Source organism: Garra rufa, chromosome 22, assembly GCF_049309525.1.
Source record: "Garra rufa chromosome 22, GarRuf1.0, whole genome shotgun sequence".
Classification (NCBI taxonomy): Eukaryota; Metazoa; Chordata; class Actinopteri; order Cypriniformes; family Cyprinidae; genus Garra; species Garra rufa.
The window spans coordinates 33138949-33156813 of NC_133382.1; the positions used below are offsets into that span (position 1 = coordinate 33138949).

The 17865-nt window shown below is 35.0% G+C and overlaps 1 protein-coding gene across 1 annotated transcript; it reads left to right on the plus strand.

Moving 5' to 3' along the window:
- Positions 1 to 2377: 2377 nt before the first annotated feature.
- Positions 2378 to 5901, plus strand: LOC141297889 (ADP-ribosylation factor-like protein 3). Its single transcript, XM_073828354.1, has 6 exons — positions 2378 to 2443; positions 2856 to 2999; positions 4515 to 4631; positions 4706 to 4756; positions 4844 to 5029; positions 5111 to 5901. Exons 1-6 carry the CDS (start codon positions 2441 to 2443, stop codon positions 5156 to 5158), a joined length of 549 nt encoding a protein of 182 aa, XP_073684455.1. The 5' UTR covers positions 2378 to 2440; the 3' UTR covers positions 5159 to 5901.
- Positions 5902 to 17865: the final 11964 nt, after the last annotated feature.

Genomic DNA, 17865 nt, shown 5'->3' on the forward strand with positions numbered 1-17865 from the left:
CAAAAGAAAACAAGAAATATCATACATTGATGGTCTCTAGTTCCAATCTACAGAGAATAGATTATTCTAACACACTCAGAACAACACAGATATGTGACACTTTAGATGAAAATCATGTTCTGATTAGAGTTGTCTTAAACTATGCTTGGCAAAAACCGAATGCATTTTTTGAGTCACAAATGGTGAATTCATATTACTTTAAGTCCAGGAATGTCTTAAAATAAAATGTGAGATCATTTGCATTCTTCGTTTGCATCGTATTATTCTTTTTTATTATTACTAACTGGTTTCTCTTTTAACAAAGCAGCAAGTCACCAGAAGTCTTCTTTTTTGAGGATTTCTAAATTGCCTAAAATGGGTTTTGGCTTTGCTATGCTATTGTTTTTATACCTGCTGATGGTAATAACTGAAAAGTGATTTGCACTTACATCATGATTAGGTCAGTTACCTGGATGCAGGGCTATATTGGAGATACTCGAATGTAAACATTTGCACTGATTGCATGGTTAGTGTACTACTAAATACGTTGTTCTGCTAATTTATGCTGTCTAAACCACAGAAAAACCATGTGGTGGCTGCTAAATCATGTAGAGAAAGTCTTAGTAAGCAGGACAGGAAGCAATATTTTGACAAACTAAAATTAATAGGCGGTAAAGATACATTCAAGCAGTATTAATTAAGATATTAGTCTACTATTTCACCTACCTGACAGGAAATGATAAGAACAAACACGAATGTTGTCAAGATTCTTGCCCTGGAAATCGTGTTTGAGTTTGGCCAACCACAAATGCCTTTTGTTCCTCACAGTTTTATCCACTTTTTTCCTTATTTTGTTATAACTTTTGGCAGTCTATAGTACTCCAATGTTTTTTCCCGGTCTGACCAATTAATACAGTTCAAAACATGACAATAATTGTTTGCTGAACCATTTTCAGCAGCAATAATCAGCTAAATATTATACATTGATGGTTTCTAGTTCCAGTCTACAGAGAATAGATTATGCTAACACACACAGAACAAAACAAATGTTCTGATTAGACTTACATGGTCTGAAACTATGTTTGGCACAAACCGAATGCAATTTTTGAGTCACAGATGGTGAATGTATAATATTTTAAGTCCAGGAATGTCTTAAAATAAAATGAGAGATCATTTGCATTCTTCATTTGCATTGTATTATCCTTTATTATTATTATTACTAACTGGTTTCTTATTTAACAAAGCAGCATATCATCAAATGCTATGGTAAGTAAGCCAAAACCAGCTCTCACAGTGAAGCAGTTAAATAATAGGCAATTAAAAGTAATTTCTTTAATATTTTTATTCTAACATATTCACCTCATTTTTCCTGTAAGAGCGGGTGCAGCTGTTTTAAGTTTAATGTGTCTGGCTTCTGGTCTCATGGCTTCCAGCTATTTTTAGCTGTACAAAACAGCTGGTTTTGCTGGTTGATATTGCAAACTGGTATGTCTTACCATATTGTTTTAATGTATTATGTTAATTATGAACACACTGGTTTGTAGTGCAAACAGTTTTACTGTTTACACATTGTTATTCTTCTCGTTATTTTCCTATAGCCGCTAATGAACCAGAAGTCTGGCCCATCAGCTTATTGTACAAATATTTGTGTTACATTCTGAAATATTTGTAACTTTTATTATTTTACTAGTAAAAAAATCAGTCATTCAGCCGATTAGTTTGGATACTTTTACTTAAATAATTTTACTTATAATTTGTAATATACTATGCATTATACACAAAATTATGAAATATTTATTATGAAATTCTCTTCCAGTTCCATACATCCTCATACATTCATACATTGTCTTAAGTAGCACAAAAATACATTGTATTGGTCAAAATATTTTTCTTTTATGCCAAAAATCATTAGCATATTAAAGATCATGTTCCATGAAGATATTTTGGTAAATTTCCTAATATATTAAACTTTAACTTTCGATTGGTAATATGCATTGCCAAGAACTTAATTTGGACAACTTTTTTTTTTTTTTTTTGCACCTCATATTTCAGATTTTCAAATAGTTGTATCTCGGCCAAACATTGTTCTATCCCAACAAACTATGCATTAATAGAAAGCATTCAGATTTTGTGGTCCATGGTCATACATTATTTGATCTGTGTGTACAGAAACAAACTATCTGAGGATTTGATGACCTCAGCTGCATAAAAAACATAACTGAAATCAATAGGGTTATTATAATTCGTTTTCAAATACATTTATGTATTTCTGTATTAGAATGTATCATTCAAAACAGCGTTAAACAGTAAAGAAAAAAGATCGGTTAGCAGAGCTAAATGTGTTTTCGTGTACTACGTCACTTTTAGCCCTTCTTGGAACGCACGTCTTTTTTGCGTACTACGTCAGCCCCTCTTCCCCTTAGTTACCCTCAGCGGCGTCTCAGGGAGGCAGAATCACAAGATGGTGAGTTAAAGCGCTTACAATAAACATATCCCTACCCGTAGTTGTTTTGTGTTTGAGACTCAGCCTTCTCATCTCCGTCACGTTGTGAAATTCAGTCCTGTTAGCCTCTGAGGAGAATAGTGGATTTGTTGTAATCAAGTGGTATTAAAGATGAGCAGCGGTTCTCGGTGGTGGATGAGATTAGCTTGCAGGACTGTTTAGGTGTCACGACTGTTCGAGAATCGCTTATGTATTGCATCCAAAGTCTCGTTTTATACATATTTCATGGGAGAAGTATATAAAGATCTGTTTTCCTTCATTATACGTCCTTTGAGCATTCATTGCTCCTCTTTAAACCTATTTGTTGATGCTCATGCATGACGTCATAAACTGAGAGCATTGTATAAGCTGTGCTTTTAACTTGATTTTTCAGGGCTTGTTATCAATTTTAAGGAAACTCAAGAGTACCCCCGACCAGGAGGTGAGGATATTGCTTCTGGGGTTGGACAACGGTGGCAAGACCACCTTACTGAAACAGCTGGCATCTGAAGACATCACTCATATTACTCCAACACAGGTAGGATTACTTAGGGTCACCAAAAGTCTTCTTTTTTGAGGATTTCTAAATTGCCTACAATGTCCGGGTTTTGGCTTTGCTGTGCAATTGTTTTCATACCTGCAGATGGTATTAACTGAACAGTGATTTGCACTTACATCACTAGTAGGTCAGTTACACAGATACACGGCCATATTGGAGGTACTTGGATGTAAACAACAACAAGGCTTGTACATGGTTAATGTACTACTGGATACATTGTTCTGCTAACTTATGATGTCTAAACCACCTTGTGGAAGCTAAATCATGTAAAGAAAGACTTAGTAAGCAGGAAAAGGTGCATTATTTTGCCAAACCAAAGTTAATAGGTGGTAAAGATACAAACAAGCAATATTAAAGGAGTAGTTCACTTTCAGAACAAAAATTTACAGATAATGTACTCACTCCCTTGACATCAAAGATGTTCATGTCTTTCTTTCTTCAGTTGTAAAGACATGTACGTGTTTTTTGAGGAAAACATTTCAGGATTTCTATCCATATAATGATTTGAACTTCCAAAATGCAGTTTCAAAGGGCTCTAAACGATCCCAGCCGAGGAAGAAGGGTCTTATCTAGTGAAACGATCGGTTATTTTCTAAAAACATTTAAGACTTGTATACTTTTTAATCTCAAATGCTCGTCTTGCCGAGCTAGACAAGATGAGCATTTGAGGTAAAAAGTATATAAATTGTATTTTTTTTAAAAGAAAATAAGCCATCATTTTGCTAGATAAGACCCTTCTTTCCAAGGCTGGGAATGTTTAGAGCCCTTTGATTTCCTTACAACTGAAGAAAGAAAGACATGAACATCTTGGATGACAAGGGGGTAAGTACATTATCTGTAAATTTTTGTTCTGAAAGTGAACCACTCCTTTAATTAGGATATTAGCCTAATATTTCACCTACCTGACTGAAAATGATGAGAACAAACACAAATGTTGTCAAGATTCTTGCCCTGGAATTCCTGTTTGAGTTCAGCCAACCTCAAATGCCTTTTGTTCGTCAGACAGTTTCCACTCTTTTCCTTATTTTGTTATAACTTTTGGCAGACTATAGAAATCCAAATGTTTTTCCCAGTCTGACCGATTAGTACAGTCCAAAACATGACAATAATTGACCATTTTCAGCAGCAATAATCAGCAAAATATATGAGTTTTGTTCAGTTCTGTGGCATTGTTTATATTCAGTGCTGCCATATAATCAATCATATGGCCGATTGATTATGCATTGTGAAAACACTGTGGTGTGCAGGCATTGTACATAATTGTTCATAATTGTGGCTTGCAATGCAAGAATATGTGTATGTATAAGGTATGTATGACTGTACAGAGCATGTCAATAAGAAAACAATGCGAAACCCAGACATTTTAGGCAGTTCAGAAGTTTTTGCCTTCGAAAAAGAGGCATATGAATGCTATGGCAGTTACTTTAAACAATTTACTTGGCTGCATTTTATTACCATAGCAAGTTTAATAACTTAATTTGTTTTTCTCTGTAGGGTTTCAATATCAAGAGCGTCCAATCGCAAGGATTCAAATTAAACGTGTGGGATATCGGTGGTCAGCGGAAGATCAGACCTTACTGGAGAAACTACTTTGAGAACACAGATGTATTGGTGAGCTCGCTTTACAGTCCTACAATCCATTTTGATTCCAAACATGTTGTTAATCGGACACTTTTGGATTTCAGATTTACGTTATTGATAGTGCAGACCGCAAAAGATTTGAGGAAACTGGACAGGTGATTTTTTTCGCCGCTATTATTTCTTCACTATTCCAAGCAATTTCTGCTTTCAGTGTTTAAATAAGTCAATTGTTCTGCATGCAGGAGCTGGCTGAGTTACTTGATGAAGAAAAGCTCAGCGGTGTCCCGGTTCTGGTGTTCGCGAATAAGCAGGATTTGCTCACGGCAGCGCCCGCGTCCGAGATAGCCGAGGGTTTGAATTTGCACACTATCAGAGACCGAGTGTGGCAGATCCAGTCCTGTTCTGCCCTCACAGGAGAAGGAGTACAGGTTGGTTTGAAATATGTTTTGTTTTTAGTCAAATTTGAGTTTAAATCTGCAGTATTTGGACTGACTCACATGTTGTTTCAGGATGGGATGAACTGGGTCTGCAAGAGTGTGAACGCTAAGAGGAAATAGAGCAAGTGGGAATACAACCATGATTCTGAAAAAAAAAAAACTGTCAGTAGGTATAGGAAATGAAGGCATCCTTTCTATTTAAAATCACTTTTGCCTCTCCTTTTGGGCCTGGTTTGGTCCCATATCCATTCAATGAGTTCTATCCTTTCAATGGTCTTTTAAACTCAAAATTAAGAATGTACGTCCATTTGTTTGCTTTAGTGCATTTCAAATCTTGATTCATTCTGCCTTCATTTCTTGTTTTTATATTGAATGTTATAGTTATTTAGAGGATTTTGTTACTGAGACATTTAAAAAGTGACAGCCTTCATCACTCAATTCAGTAGTGGTCCTTCCAAACTGGCATTTTCAGTGAAGTATCACTCTTGTTACTCCATCTAAGGTCATATTTTTGTAAGCTTTCCTGAGAGTAACAGAGATGCGAATTACGGTACCCAAATGCAACATTTAAGAAACATCAGTAAAAGGGACCATCAGTAGGATGTTTTTGATAATTGAATGTAAATAATGTTCCACATATCAAATTATTTTCTGCATATATATATAGTCGGATTTTACAAATCCAGCATTTAAGGATTTCTTAGAGCTCTATAATTGTAAATGGCCTGTACAGCTGAAATCTATACATTGACGAGTACAAGTGGACGTCTGTCGTCATCACATCGAGATTATTTCTGTAGCGTCTCTGAATGTTGTGATGTGTGTGAAATTGCTGAAGCATACTGAGTAAAGTACTGAAAAGATATGCTGTGATGTTTTTTGGTTTAGAATTCATTTAGATACATTTATGTTTCTGTTTTATTTATTTTCTTTGTTTCATTTGAAATGGGTTGTTGCATCAATGCTAAGTCGTTAGGATATCTGTCAGACACACACTCTCACAACATATGGTGTTGACAGAGGCACAGCGACTTGCCAAGACACACTTCACATACACCTACACTCACGTGATATCGCTTATTATCTAATGCCACATGCCATGTGCTGAAAGTACATGGTATGTTTTGCACTGTATGTTATTATATTAACAGTTAACGACACATTTTTTATTTAAAAAAAAAAAAGATTAGTTCTACAAAATTCATAAGTGTTATATAGGTGGCACTATTGTCCATGTTTACCATCCTGGCATTATTTTGTTTGCTAGTTCCAGATTTTCTATTATTTCACTCCTGTTCTAAGGGTGAACATTATGTATGTTATTTATTTAGGTTATTTATATATACAGTATATATATAAAATGTTTGTTTTAGAAATCTCTTCTGCTTACCAAGCCTGCATTTATTTGATTGAAAGTACAGCAAAACAGTATCATTTTGAAATATTTTTTACTATTTACAATAACTGTATTTGAATATATTTTAAAATGTAATTTATTCCTGTGATTTTAAAGCTGAATTTTCAGCATCATTTCTCTAGTCACATGATCCTTCAGAAATCATTCTAATATGCTGATCTCTTGTTCAAGAAACATATTTTATTAATATTATTATTATCATCAATATTTAAAACAATTGTGTACATTTGGCAGGATTCTTTGATGAATAGAAAGATCCAAAGATCAGCATTTATCTGAAATAAAATGGTTTTGTAACACTATACACTATACCACTATACCCTAAAAACTTGGTGTCTATATATACATTCTGAAAAAAATAATAAAAATTAATACTTTTATTTAGGAAGGATGCTTTAATGAAAAGTGATGATAAAGACATTTATTTAATATTACAAAAGATTTCTGTTTCAGATAAATGCTGTTCTTCTGAACTTACTATTCAAAGAAACCTGAAAAAAATCTACTTAGCTGTTAAACATAATAATAATAGTTTCTTGAACAGCAAATAAACATATTAGACATATTAGAATGATTTCTGAAGAATCATGTGACTGGAGTAATAATAAAAATTCAGCGTTGAAGTCACAGAAATAAATGAGAGTTTAAAACATATTCAAATAGAAAAAAGTTTTTAAATAGTAAATTTTAACCAGTATAATATTTCAAAATTGTGCTTGTTTTGCTATTCTTTGGATCAAATAAATGCAAGCTTGGTAAGCAGAAGAGAATTTATATTTATATATATATATATATATATATATATATATATATATATATATATATATATATGTGTGTGTTTGAGCACTAAATTAACATATAGGAATGATTTCTGAAAATTTGTCATCACAGGAATAAACTATGCTGTAAAATATAATAAAATACAAAAGTTTTTTTTTTAATCGTAATATTTCATTTACAATAACATTTTTCTAAAAACTGACTATAAAAAAATCTTGAATGCTGTGTTTACTCTCTCTTTCTCGCTCTCTCTCTCTCTCTCTCAAGGGAAAGCATTTGCACTATTAACTAAGAATTTCCCCTCATTAAACTTTTAATTGGCTTATTAAGCAAAAGTACTTATTAATATTTAATAAGGTAGTTGTTAAGTTTAGAACTATGGTAGGGTTAAAGAGATAGTTCATCCAAAAATGAAAATTCTGTCATTAATCACTCACCCTCATGTGGTTCCAAACCTGTAAGACCTTTGTTCATCTTCAAAACACCAATTAAGATATTTTTTCTGACCCTCCATAGACAGCAACGCAACTTACAAATCGAAGACTGACACAGAAGAGAAGAAATTGTTGATTAAAGTAATTATTTTTGTTTATTTCACACAAAAAGTCCTTTCATAGCTTCATAAAATTATGGTTGAAATAATGTCACTAATGATTGGATGTTTTTAAGGATGTCCTTACTACCCTTCTGGGCCTTGAACATGTCAGTTGCATTGCTGTCTATGCAGGGTCTGAAAAAAGCTCTCGGATTTCATCAAAAATATCTTCATTTTTGTTCTGAAGATGAACAAAGGTCTTACGGATTTGGAATGACATAAGGGTAATTACTTAATGATAGAATTTGATTTTTGGGTAAACTAACCCTTTAAGAGATTTAGAATATGGTCATTTAATATGCTTTTTAAACAGCCAGCATGCTACTCTATTTTTCTTGTTATTTTTCAATGTAACGGTAATTGTGTTTGCCGCCACAGACACAAATGTACATATTAATTAAAAACTTCGAACAAACCATGATTACAAAGCTGCCGACAGTCAGTAGATTTTCTTTTGCATTTACATTTTTAATGGCCCAAAAGCAAGCCTTAATCTTAATTGAATCGATTCCAGTTAATTAAATCAAAATGAGTTGGTCTGAGTGCGTTTGATCTTTAATGAGCAAAACAGGCTCGGTCCCTTAAAAAGAAGAATCTCATTTTGTCTCTAATGTTTGTGTAAAGCTGCCAATGACAAGCAGCAGCAGCCTTTCTCCCCCTCCTTCTCCCTTGCTCAATTCTGAGCGTGTTTCTTCAGTAAGAGCCGTGAGTGGCGACCATGCTAGCTGAATAGCTAACAGCCTGCGTGCCTGAATGAGAACACACCCAACCACTCCCTCCGGTTCCTGCACTCGGCATCTTTGAGTGACATTCACGAGCTGACACGTGCGCCCACAGTGAAACGGGCAGGCTCTATTAAGCCTGAATAAATCCAGCTCTTTGAGACAGGCAATTAGACAGGCCTCTATACCTCCCTCTGCATCCTAGTGTGAAGGACCCAGCCCTCATCCAGCATTCTTATCCACAGGCTTTTCCTTCCATCTGGCCCTTAGACAAGCCAGAGTAGAAAGACAGTGGCTTTTTGAATTCTGCTTATTGAAGTGAGAGGCCCCTTTCTCTCTGATTTAAATTGGTAGTCTTGAAGTGTGGGCGTTTTTGATGGAGGCAGCCAGATATCTTCGTGATGGCTAACAAAGTTCTGGGAGAATGGATTATCGTGGGGAGTAAAGCGAAATGTCAGGGAAAGGGGCGTAATTAGCATTATGCTGGGCTGTTTGGTTCCTTTTAATTATATCCGACTTCAGATAGAAGCAGAAATGAAATCCGCAGCCATTCCGAGCGTCTTCTTTCCAAAGAAGCCGCAGTTGCGCCTCTAGTCCAAAGACCTTGTGAAATTCAAGCCTTTTAGATCAGGTATGTCATTTTTAGGTTTGGCCAGATATATTATAGTTTTGGAATTTCGAATACATTCGAATAACATTTAAAGTAAAATTGAAAAACAAATAGCTGTAGTTTTAGAATAGCTCAGTTTTTATATCTATTTTGGTAATCTTATTGCTTTTTTTCCCTTTTTTTTTTTTTTGTAAGCCAAAACCAAGCGGAAAACAAGCATTGTAGCACTTCCAGTTCTATCATCCAGAAGTCATTGGGTTTTCATAATGGGTTTTGGGTTAACGTAAAATACATGAGTAATACCCCCTTGTGATTTTTGTAAAGCTTTTTTGAAAAAGTAGGTTTTAACAAGTGTCGAAATGGGACTACAGAGGTTGTTGAGGACATTTACGTAATCACAGTGAATGGGTAAACTCACTAGTTCACTTTCACAGCCTTGTCGCACTTTTGCAACTAGTGTAACTTAAACATTTAGTGATTTTTTAAAAATACATAAGGGCTGAAAGAGTAGTCATAAGCATGATGGTGGTGATGATGATAGTTTGTTTTTAGCCTACATGTAGCTTTTTACTTCTGACAACTGTTTTTAAGCTTCAAAATGTATTAGTTATGTGTTCATTTGTTAAAAAAAAAAAAGTAAGATGGCCAATGGTTATTGTCAAGAGAACCAAGTCAATATGTCACTGCTGCACTCTTGGGTTGAGATTTTTCCTGTACAATTCTTGTAATAAATGGTCACTCAAAAATAGTTTCTTTTTATTTATCATTGTTTAATTTGATTATTTTTAATTCACATATATTTATTATTTCTCTTCACTTCACTTCATTTAATTAAATTTTTATTTTATTTTAATCTTGGCAGTATATTTACAATCAATGTTTTTCAAAATAATTGAAAAATAAAATAAAATACTCCAAAAGCCAACTGAAAAATGAAAAAAAAAAAAAATCAGCATTTTTTGGGTTTTTGTTGAGAGAACCAGGGTGATGCATATAATAATTTAATTTTTTTAATTTAATAAAATAAAATACTCCAAAAGCCAATGGAAAAATCTAGTTGGTGCATCACTGCAGTATTACTGCAATCAATATTTTACAAAATAAAATAAAATGTGTGGGCTCTCCTAGTTTTGAATACTGAGTTATTCTTGAGTTAATACCATATTCCTTGGGTCGATAACACAAATTAAATTAGAATTAAATACACTACCAGTCAAAAGGATTTGAACCGTGAGACCAAGCCTGTATTTATTTGATCGAAAGTATAGCAAAAACAGTACATTTAAAAAAATAATTTTACTATTTAATATGACGGTTTTCTATTTGAATATACTTTAAAATGTAATTTATTATTGTGATCGAAGCTAAATTTTCAGCATCATCGGTGTCTTCAGTGTCACATGATCCTTCAGAAATCATTGTAACGTGCTGATTTACTGTTCAAGAAACATTTATTATTATTATCAATGTTTAAAACAGCTTAGCATTTATCTGAAATAAAAAGCTTTTGTAACATTATACACTTTACCATTCAAAAGCTTAGTATTAACACTTATTCAGCAAGGATGCTTTAAATTGATCAAAAGTGATAATAAAGACATTTATAATGTTACGAAAGATTTCTATTTCAGATAAATGCTGTTCCTCTGAACTTTATTCATCAAAGAAACCTGAAGAAATTCTACTCAGCTGTTTTCAACATAATAATAATACAAGTTTTTGAGCAGCGAATCAGAATATTAGAATGATTTCTAAAGGATCATGTGGCTGGATTAATGATGCTAAAAACGTAGCTTTGAAATCACAGGAATAAATTACATTTTAAAATATATTCAAATAGAAAGCAGTTAGAAATTAGAAAACATATATGTTAAATTGTAATAATATTTCACAATATTGCCATTCTTGCTGTATTTTTGGTCAAATAAATGCATTTTTTTGCAAGGAAAAAGAGACTTCTTGCACAAACATTTAAAAAAAGATCCTTAATTTTTTTTTTACTTTTCACTGACTAAAAAAACTCATATAATGACAAACTGACCTTGATTTTTCCACAACTTAAACCACACGAGCCCACATGCCCGTTCTAAACTCGTTCTCATCTGCGTTCCTATGACGGAAATGCAATAGTCCAGGGTTGGATTAGTGGTCGATCACACCTTATCTGAGATCAAGAGGCTCAGACCGGCTTTCTTGCAATAACATCCTGCGGTCCACGTAACCATAGCAACTCAGAGGGACTTGAATGTGCCTTTAAAGTTGGACAAATAAAAGGGCAACATTGATTTTTATCTCACTGATGGGATATAGTCTTCTCATTTGGCTTCATTTATTTCTATTCTGACCATGCCAGATTTAGACACACTCAGTAAGATATCATCTTGTCAGCCAAAGACTCGGATTCGCTCCTTTGCAGTTTCACAAACAGATTGCCGGCATACTTGAACACCCCTAAATGTATAAAATTATCATGCATTTGAGTGTATTGCTATCTATTTATATCTGTATCTGTACCCATATATATTATGGATTTGCGGACAGAGATTTGTTGCGTGGCCTTATCAGCACACTCACAGACTCAAACACTCAGAGCGGTTTAATCGTCAGTTCAGGCAGTAGCACCTCTGTTATTGAGTGCCATTAAAATACTGGCTGTCAGAGGGGTGCAGTGAAGGAGACATAATTATGCACCTCAGCCAGACACAAAAGGCCCAACACCCACACGGATCTCTTTTTCCTGCACAGAGCAGTCAAGCTTTTCCACACGGGACACGGTGCCGTAGATCATCGGGATCATCTCGGCAGATTCAGATGTGCACCTAATGGCGGCGTTATCATTCTGAAAATACATAAGGAATGTTCTTCTGTGCGCTTTTCTGGATGTGCGGTCTAAGAGGGTCGATAGCTGTTTTTTCCTGACCGTGTGCCACCATACAGGAGCATGTGTGTGTGGGATGAGGGGGAGGAGTTAGCACAGTGAATTTCTTGTTCTTTTTTTTACTGTGCATTTTGATGGGAATCGGGCAGCTGTTTTGCAGCTGCTGCATGAATAGAACCACCCTGAGGCCTTAGGAGCCGTTCACACAGAGTGCGTTCTCTCATTCAAAAACAGCGGAAGCGGATTGAACGCAGAGGTCTGAAGATGTGCTTTGAAAAAGTTGAACTGTTTTAGACTTAAAGGGATAGTACACGCAAAGCGTGAACAGTTTGTTATCATTTACTCGCCCTCATGTTGTTCCAAACCTGTGTGAATTTCTTCTCTTGAATACAAAAGAAGATATTTTGAAAAATGTTGGTAACCAAACCAGTATATTTTTTTCATACTGTGGAAATCAGTGGCTATTAGTAATGTTCTTTAAAATATCTTAGAGGGAAAAGTACAAAACTGTGTAGTTCTTGTGTTGTAAATCCTTTCAAAGGATTAGTTTACTTCCAAAATATACATTTCCTGATAATTTACTCACCCCCATGTCATTCAAGATGTTCATGTCTTTCTGAATTAAGGTTTTTAAGGAAAACATTCCATGATTTTTCTCTATATAGTGGACTTCAATGCTGGCCAACAGTTTCAATGCAGTTTCAAAGGGTTCTTCGCGATCCCAGCCGAGGAACAAGTGTCTAGCGAAACAATCTGTCGTTTAAAAAAAATAAAATAAATTGTATATACTTTTTGACCATAGATGCTCGTCTTGCACTAGCTCGACTTCTCCCATTGGAAAGGTCACTCGTGATCAGAGGTTGCGTTAGACTTTAACATTGTCCTTCATTTTGACGGACAGGGTCCTAAAAATGTATTATGTATTAATTTTTATATTTTAATTATAATAACACATTCAGTTGCTTTTATTTTTGTTCACATTTTTATTTTTAATCATGAACCTACAGGACGAGCATACTATATAGGCTTATGCATTTATTCATGAAGAGAACATGAACAGAGACTGCATCACTTTTCATGTTCAACACCACACTCCGCAGTGACAAAAGCAACAAAACATGCTAGGGCTGAGTAAAAAAAATAAACCAATTTCTCATTTTTATGAACCAATATCTCTTCTTAAATCCCAATAGATCTTCTCCCTGTTAAAAAAAACCAGCTTATGTTGGTTAGGTATGTTTTGATGCTGGTTTAAGATGGTCATTTTGCTGGATTATGCTGGTCCTTGACCAGCACATGATCAGCTAAGGACCAGCATAAACCAGCTAAGGACAATCTTAAACCAGCATCAAAACATTGTTTTTTTCACCAGAGTTGGTATATGCTGTTTTTTAGCTGATGAATTAACAGTACATAGTGTGCCTCCTTTGTTACTTTCAATATGAAAAAGTCTCAGATTTCAAATTCTGTCCATTTCATTAGGAAATTCAAGTAATAAATAATATGAATAATATAAATAATATGAAAAAGTCTCAGATTTCAAATTCTGTCCATTTCATTAGGAAATTCAAGTAATAAATACCGTTTTGGCGCTCTCTAATGTGGCGTGTTAGATCGCTGTAGCTTAAACTCGGTACTCGCATGCGCGTAATCAAAGGCATAGCAAAAGATTCGTAACAGTTTCATTTTTGTTCTGGAGTCTTTGTTCTGCTGCCACACTGGAGCGCACTTGCCACACTACAATTTGGGGAATTACAACTACAATTTAGAATAGATTACCCTCTGTGTAATCTGTCAAAGTGATGGACAAACCTTCAGATTTTTCCGTCACTAATTAAAAAATTCCGACAATTTTCGGTTAATGTGACCTCTGCTCTTGACATAGGCAGAAGTACCGACCCAGTGTTTTTTACAAAAAGGTAAAAATGTCGGATGATTTCGAAGTTGGAGGAGAAAATAGGTTTTTCACCTACTCTACCTTTTTGAACTAAAATATACAGATTAGGTACTAACCGCACATGACCTTTTCACCGTGATTATGTAATGCATTAAGTCACGCATGTGCATAGTAGAGCTAGTGCAAAATGAGCATTTGTGGTTAAAAAGTATTTAATTTTAGTTTTTTTTCTTTTGAAAATGACAGATGGTTTCTTTAGGTAAGACCCTTATTCCTCAGTTGGGATCGTGTTGAGCCCTTTGAAGCTACTTTGAAACTGCAATTTAGACCGTCAAAGGCACAGTTGAAGTCCACTATGGAAAAAAATCCTGGAATGTTTTTCTCAAAAACCTTAATTAAAAAAAGAAAATCATGTTGGATTCTGGAAGTGAACTAATCCTTTAGAAGTGAATGAACTGCTCATCCAGTGAAGAAATGCAAATGGCATGATGACATGATAAACTATTCTGTACAAAAAAAAAATGCAATATTGATTATAAGCATGAAATGCTTGATGTTCATTGTAAATTTTATAAATACTTACAAATATATACATGTTTGAATATATACACTATATTGCCAAAAATACTGGGACACCCCCTTCTAATTAACAGGTTTAACTACTTCAGTAATTTCCATGAGTACAAAGCAAGGTTCAAATAGAAATTATTGATTCAGTCAGTGTGGAAGAACTTGACTGGTCTGCATAAAGTCAAGTCGTAATCCCAGCTGAACACCTCTGGTGTGACTTTAAATGCAGACCTTAAGCCAAAAACTCATTGCCAAACACCAATGACTGTACATAAGGGAACAGTCATTTTAGATGCTTCCAAAACTGGTGCAACAGAGATAGAAATACAATTTTTTTTTTATGCTTCCAACTTCCAAAATAGTTGTTTTTGTACGAAACAAGAAAGAGCAGTGGTGTGATACATGGACAACAGTAAGAAATATCTGAATAGAAGTGAATAAAAGTAAAAACTAATTTTCTCCATATGGAAATTGACAATACTATAATACAATTAGGCCTATGTCGTTAGCAATGATTAATGGGGTTGTAGTTCCTTCCCTTATTAAAACCCATAAGTATACAGTCTTGTTTCTTTGTCTTTTTGTCAGATTTTTACATACTTTTTTGCTTCAAAAAAAAAAGGGGGGGGGGGGGTAAGTTTCGTAATTCACCTCATAGCTTGTGTTCGGTTTGGTTCATGGCTTATAAAGCTTTAAAGGGATAGTTCACCCAAAAATGAAAATTCTGTCATTAATTACTCACTCTCATGTCATCCCAAACCCGTAAGACCTTTGTTCATCTTCAGAACACAAATAAAGGTACTTTTGATAAAATCCAAGAGCTTTCTGACCCTGCATAGACAGCAACACAATTACCACATTCAAGGCCCAGAAAGGTAGTACGGACATCCTTAAAATAGTCCATGTTACATCAATGGTTCAACCTTAATTTTATGAAGCTACAAGAATACTTTTTTTGTTTTCTCGGTGCAATTTTTTTTCGTAATTATATAACATTTCGTTTGAACCACATGGACTATTTTAACAATGTCCTTGCTACCTTTCTGGGCACTGAACATTTCAGTTGTGTTGCTGTCAATGCAGGGTTCATTAAAAATTGTCCATGTGAAATCAGTGGTTCAACCTTAATGTTATGAAAATACCTTTTGTGCGCAAAGAAAATTGCATCCCCGTTCATGAGAGTACCATGACACATACGTGTGGTGCTGCTGATGCAGGAGCTGGCACTCTGCCTTGTTTACAAGCAGAAGAAGATGCACACTGTACATTAAACAATCTTCGTAAACATGTCTGAAGATTTTGACAGAAATTATGACTTTGTCCAGCCGTACTTATTTGAATCAGAATATACAGACTATGAACTGAGAGAGATGGATGTTCTGCATCAGAACACCACAGAACACAAATGAGAAGAAATTGTCATTATTTTTGTTTTCTTTGCGCACAAAAAGTATTATCATAGCTTCATAACATTACGGTTGAAACACTGATGTCACATGGACTATTTTATCGATGCCCTTTCTACCTTTCTGGGCCTCGAATGTGTTAGTTGCGTTGCAGTCTATGCAGAGTCAGAAAGCTCTCGGATTTCATCAAAAATATCTTAATTTGTGTTCTGAATATAAACGAAGGTTTTACGGGTTTGGAAAGACAAGAGGGTTACTAATTAATGGCAGAATTTTCATTTTTAGGTGAACTATCCCTTTAAAGAAGACTCTTTTTAATCCCTATGAGAAAAATGAACGGAAAAAATCTTTTAGGAACCAATGGAACTGAAAAAAGTAGGTGGGCACTAATGCACTCTATTACTACTAGAGCAACACATTGGAAATCACTGGAAAGCTCACTCTCACAAAACCTGTTAGGTCACACGTAATGGCAAAAAATTTGCCTACCATATTCGTAGGATATGTGTTAAAGCTTTTTTAAGTATTCATTATACAGGCCATGTGTCTTCAACCTGCACAACATGTGAACGTTTCTGAGCTCACTTTTTCTTTCTCTTAGTTTTCTGGCTAGTTCACCCCCTTTAGCATCACCGAGGCTGTCAAAGAGACAGAGGGAGAGGAATGATGAAAGAGATGCGGGGGGAGGAGAGACAGGAGAGAGAAAGAAATAAAAGCAACGCCAGGAGAGACACACAGGTGTCTGTGTCAGATCATTGGGCCCAGTGAGGGTTGGCAGAGGAGAGGTGGGGGGAGATGGGGCTGGTGTTAAATTACAGTGGGCCTGTGTGGAGGGATGATCTGGGTCACAGGGTTCCCAGCATCTCCACTGACACACACAAGGGAGAGGAGCTCATCACCACCATCCTGCTGTTCATTCTTTCAGCAGACAGAAATACGGGAGAAAATAGATGAAGCAGCGTTGGCATACAGGTACCGTACTAATGGAGCTCGCTCACAAAATTTCCATGCCATAAATAAACATCTACAATGACATAAGTGAGAAATTACATGGAAAAAATGCAGTGCAGTCACTAATAGGCTTAAACGCGAAGTATAAAAACGTCCGATCTCTTTTGGAAATCTGTAAAACAGCGCAACCCCTCCCTGTGCTGGAAATAACAAATCCCTGTCCGTTCACATCAAACAACAGTAACATTTATTACCATCTGAGAGGGAAAACAGCCTCCGTAAGCAGGAGCCAGGACATTAATCCAGCCAGGGTCACAGACAAAAAGCAGAGATCTATTAAGTATTAATGACAGGGCTGAGCAGTGCCAAATCCCTTCTTCTCAAAAGTAAAATGAGGCAAAAACTGGCATTCTTCTGTTTTGAACGTAAGCTTTAAAATGCTGGTATTAATTGAGTCTTTAAGTCAGTCTGAAATCAAAATGGTCTCTGTTTGCATTCTCAATTCCCATTCTTGGTCTTATTCTGCATGATTTATTAGTGCATGTTATTTTCATCATCTTTCATCAAAATTTAATAACTTGCTTCGCCTCAGAAATTACATTTCTTGGCCCTGGCCCAAATGTGCCCTCATCCCCGTGGTCCTCCTTTGAGTCAACACTTATTTGACGTAATGCTGCAGAGACTGGTAGTAGTCTATTGGGGTGCCATCATTATACAGGCACAAAAATGAACAACAACAAAAAAAAAAAGGTGCACACTTAAATAATAATGCAGCAGGTTGAATGTTTTTCACATTCATCAAATTGAATAATATAACTTTATTTCTATTCCTGGTTAGAAATCATGAGATTAATTGCACCTGTAGTGACAGAAAGAAAACAAATTTGCATATGTGATTTTGATCAGTGCTGTTAATGTTAACTAAAACCTAATACATAAAAAAATAAATAAAATAAAATAAAATATGAAAATGTAAATATTATATTGCAAACTTAATCTTA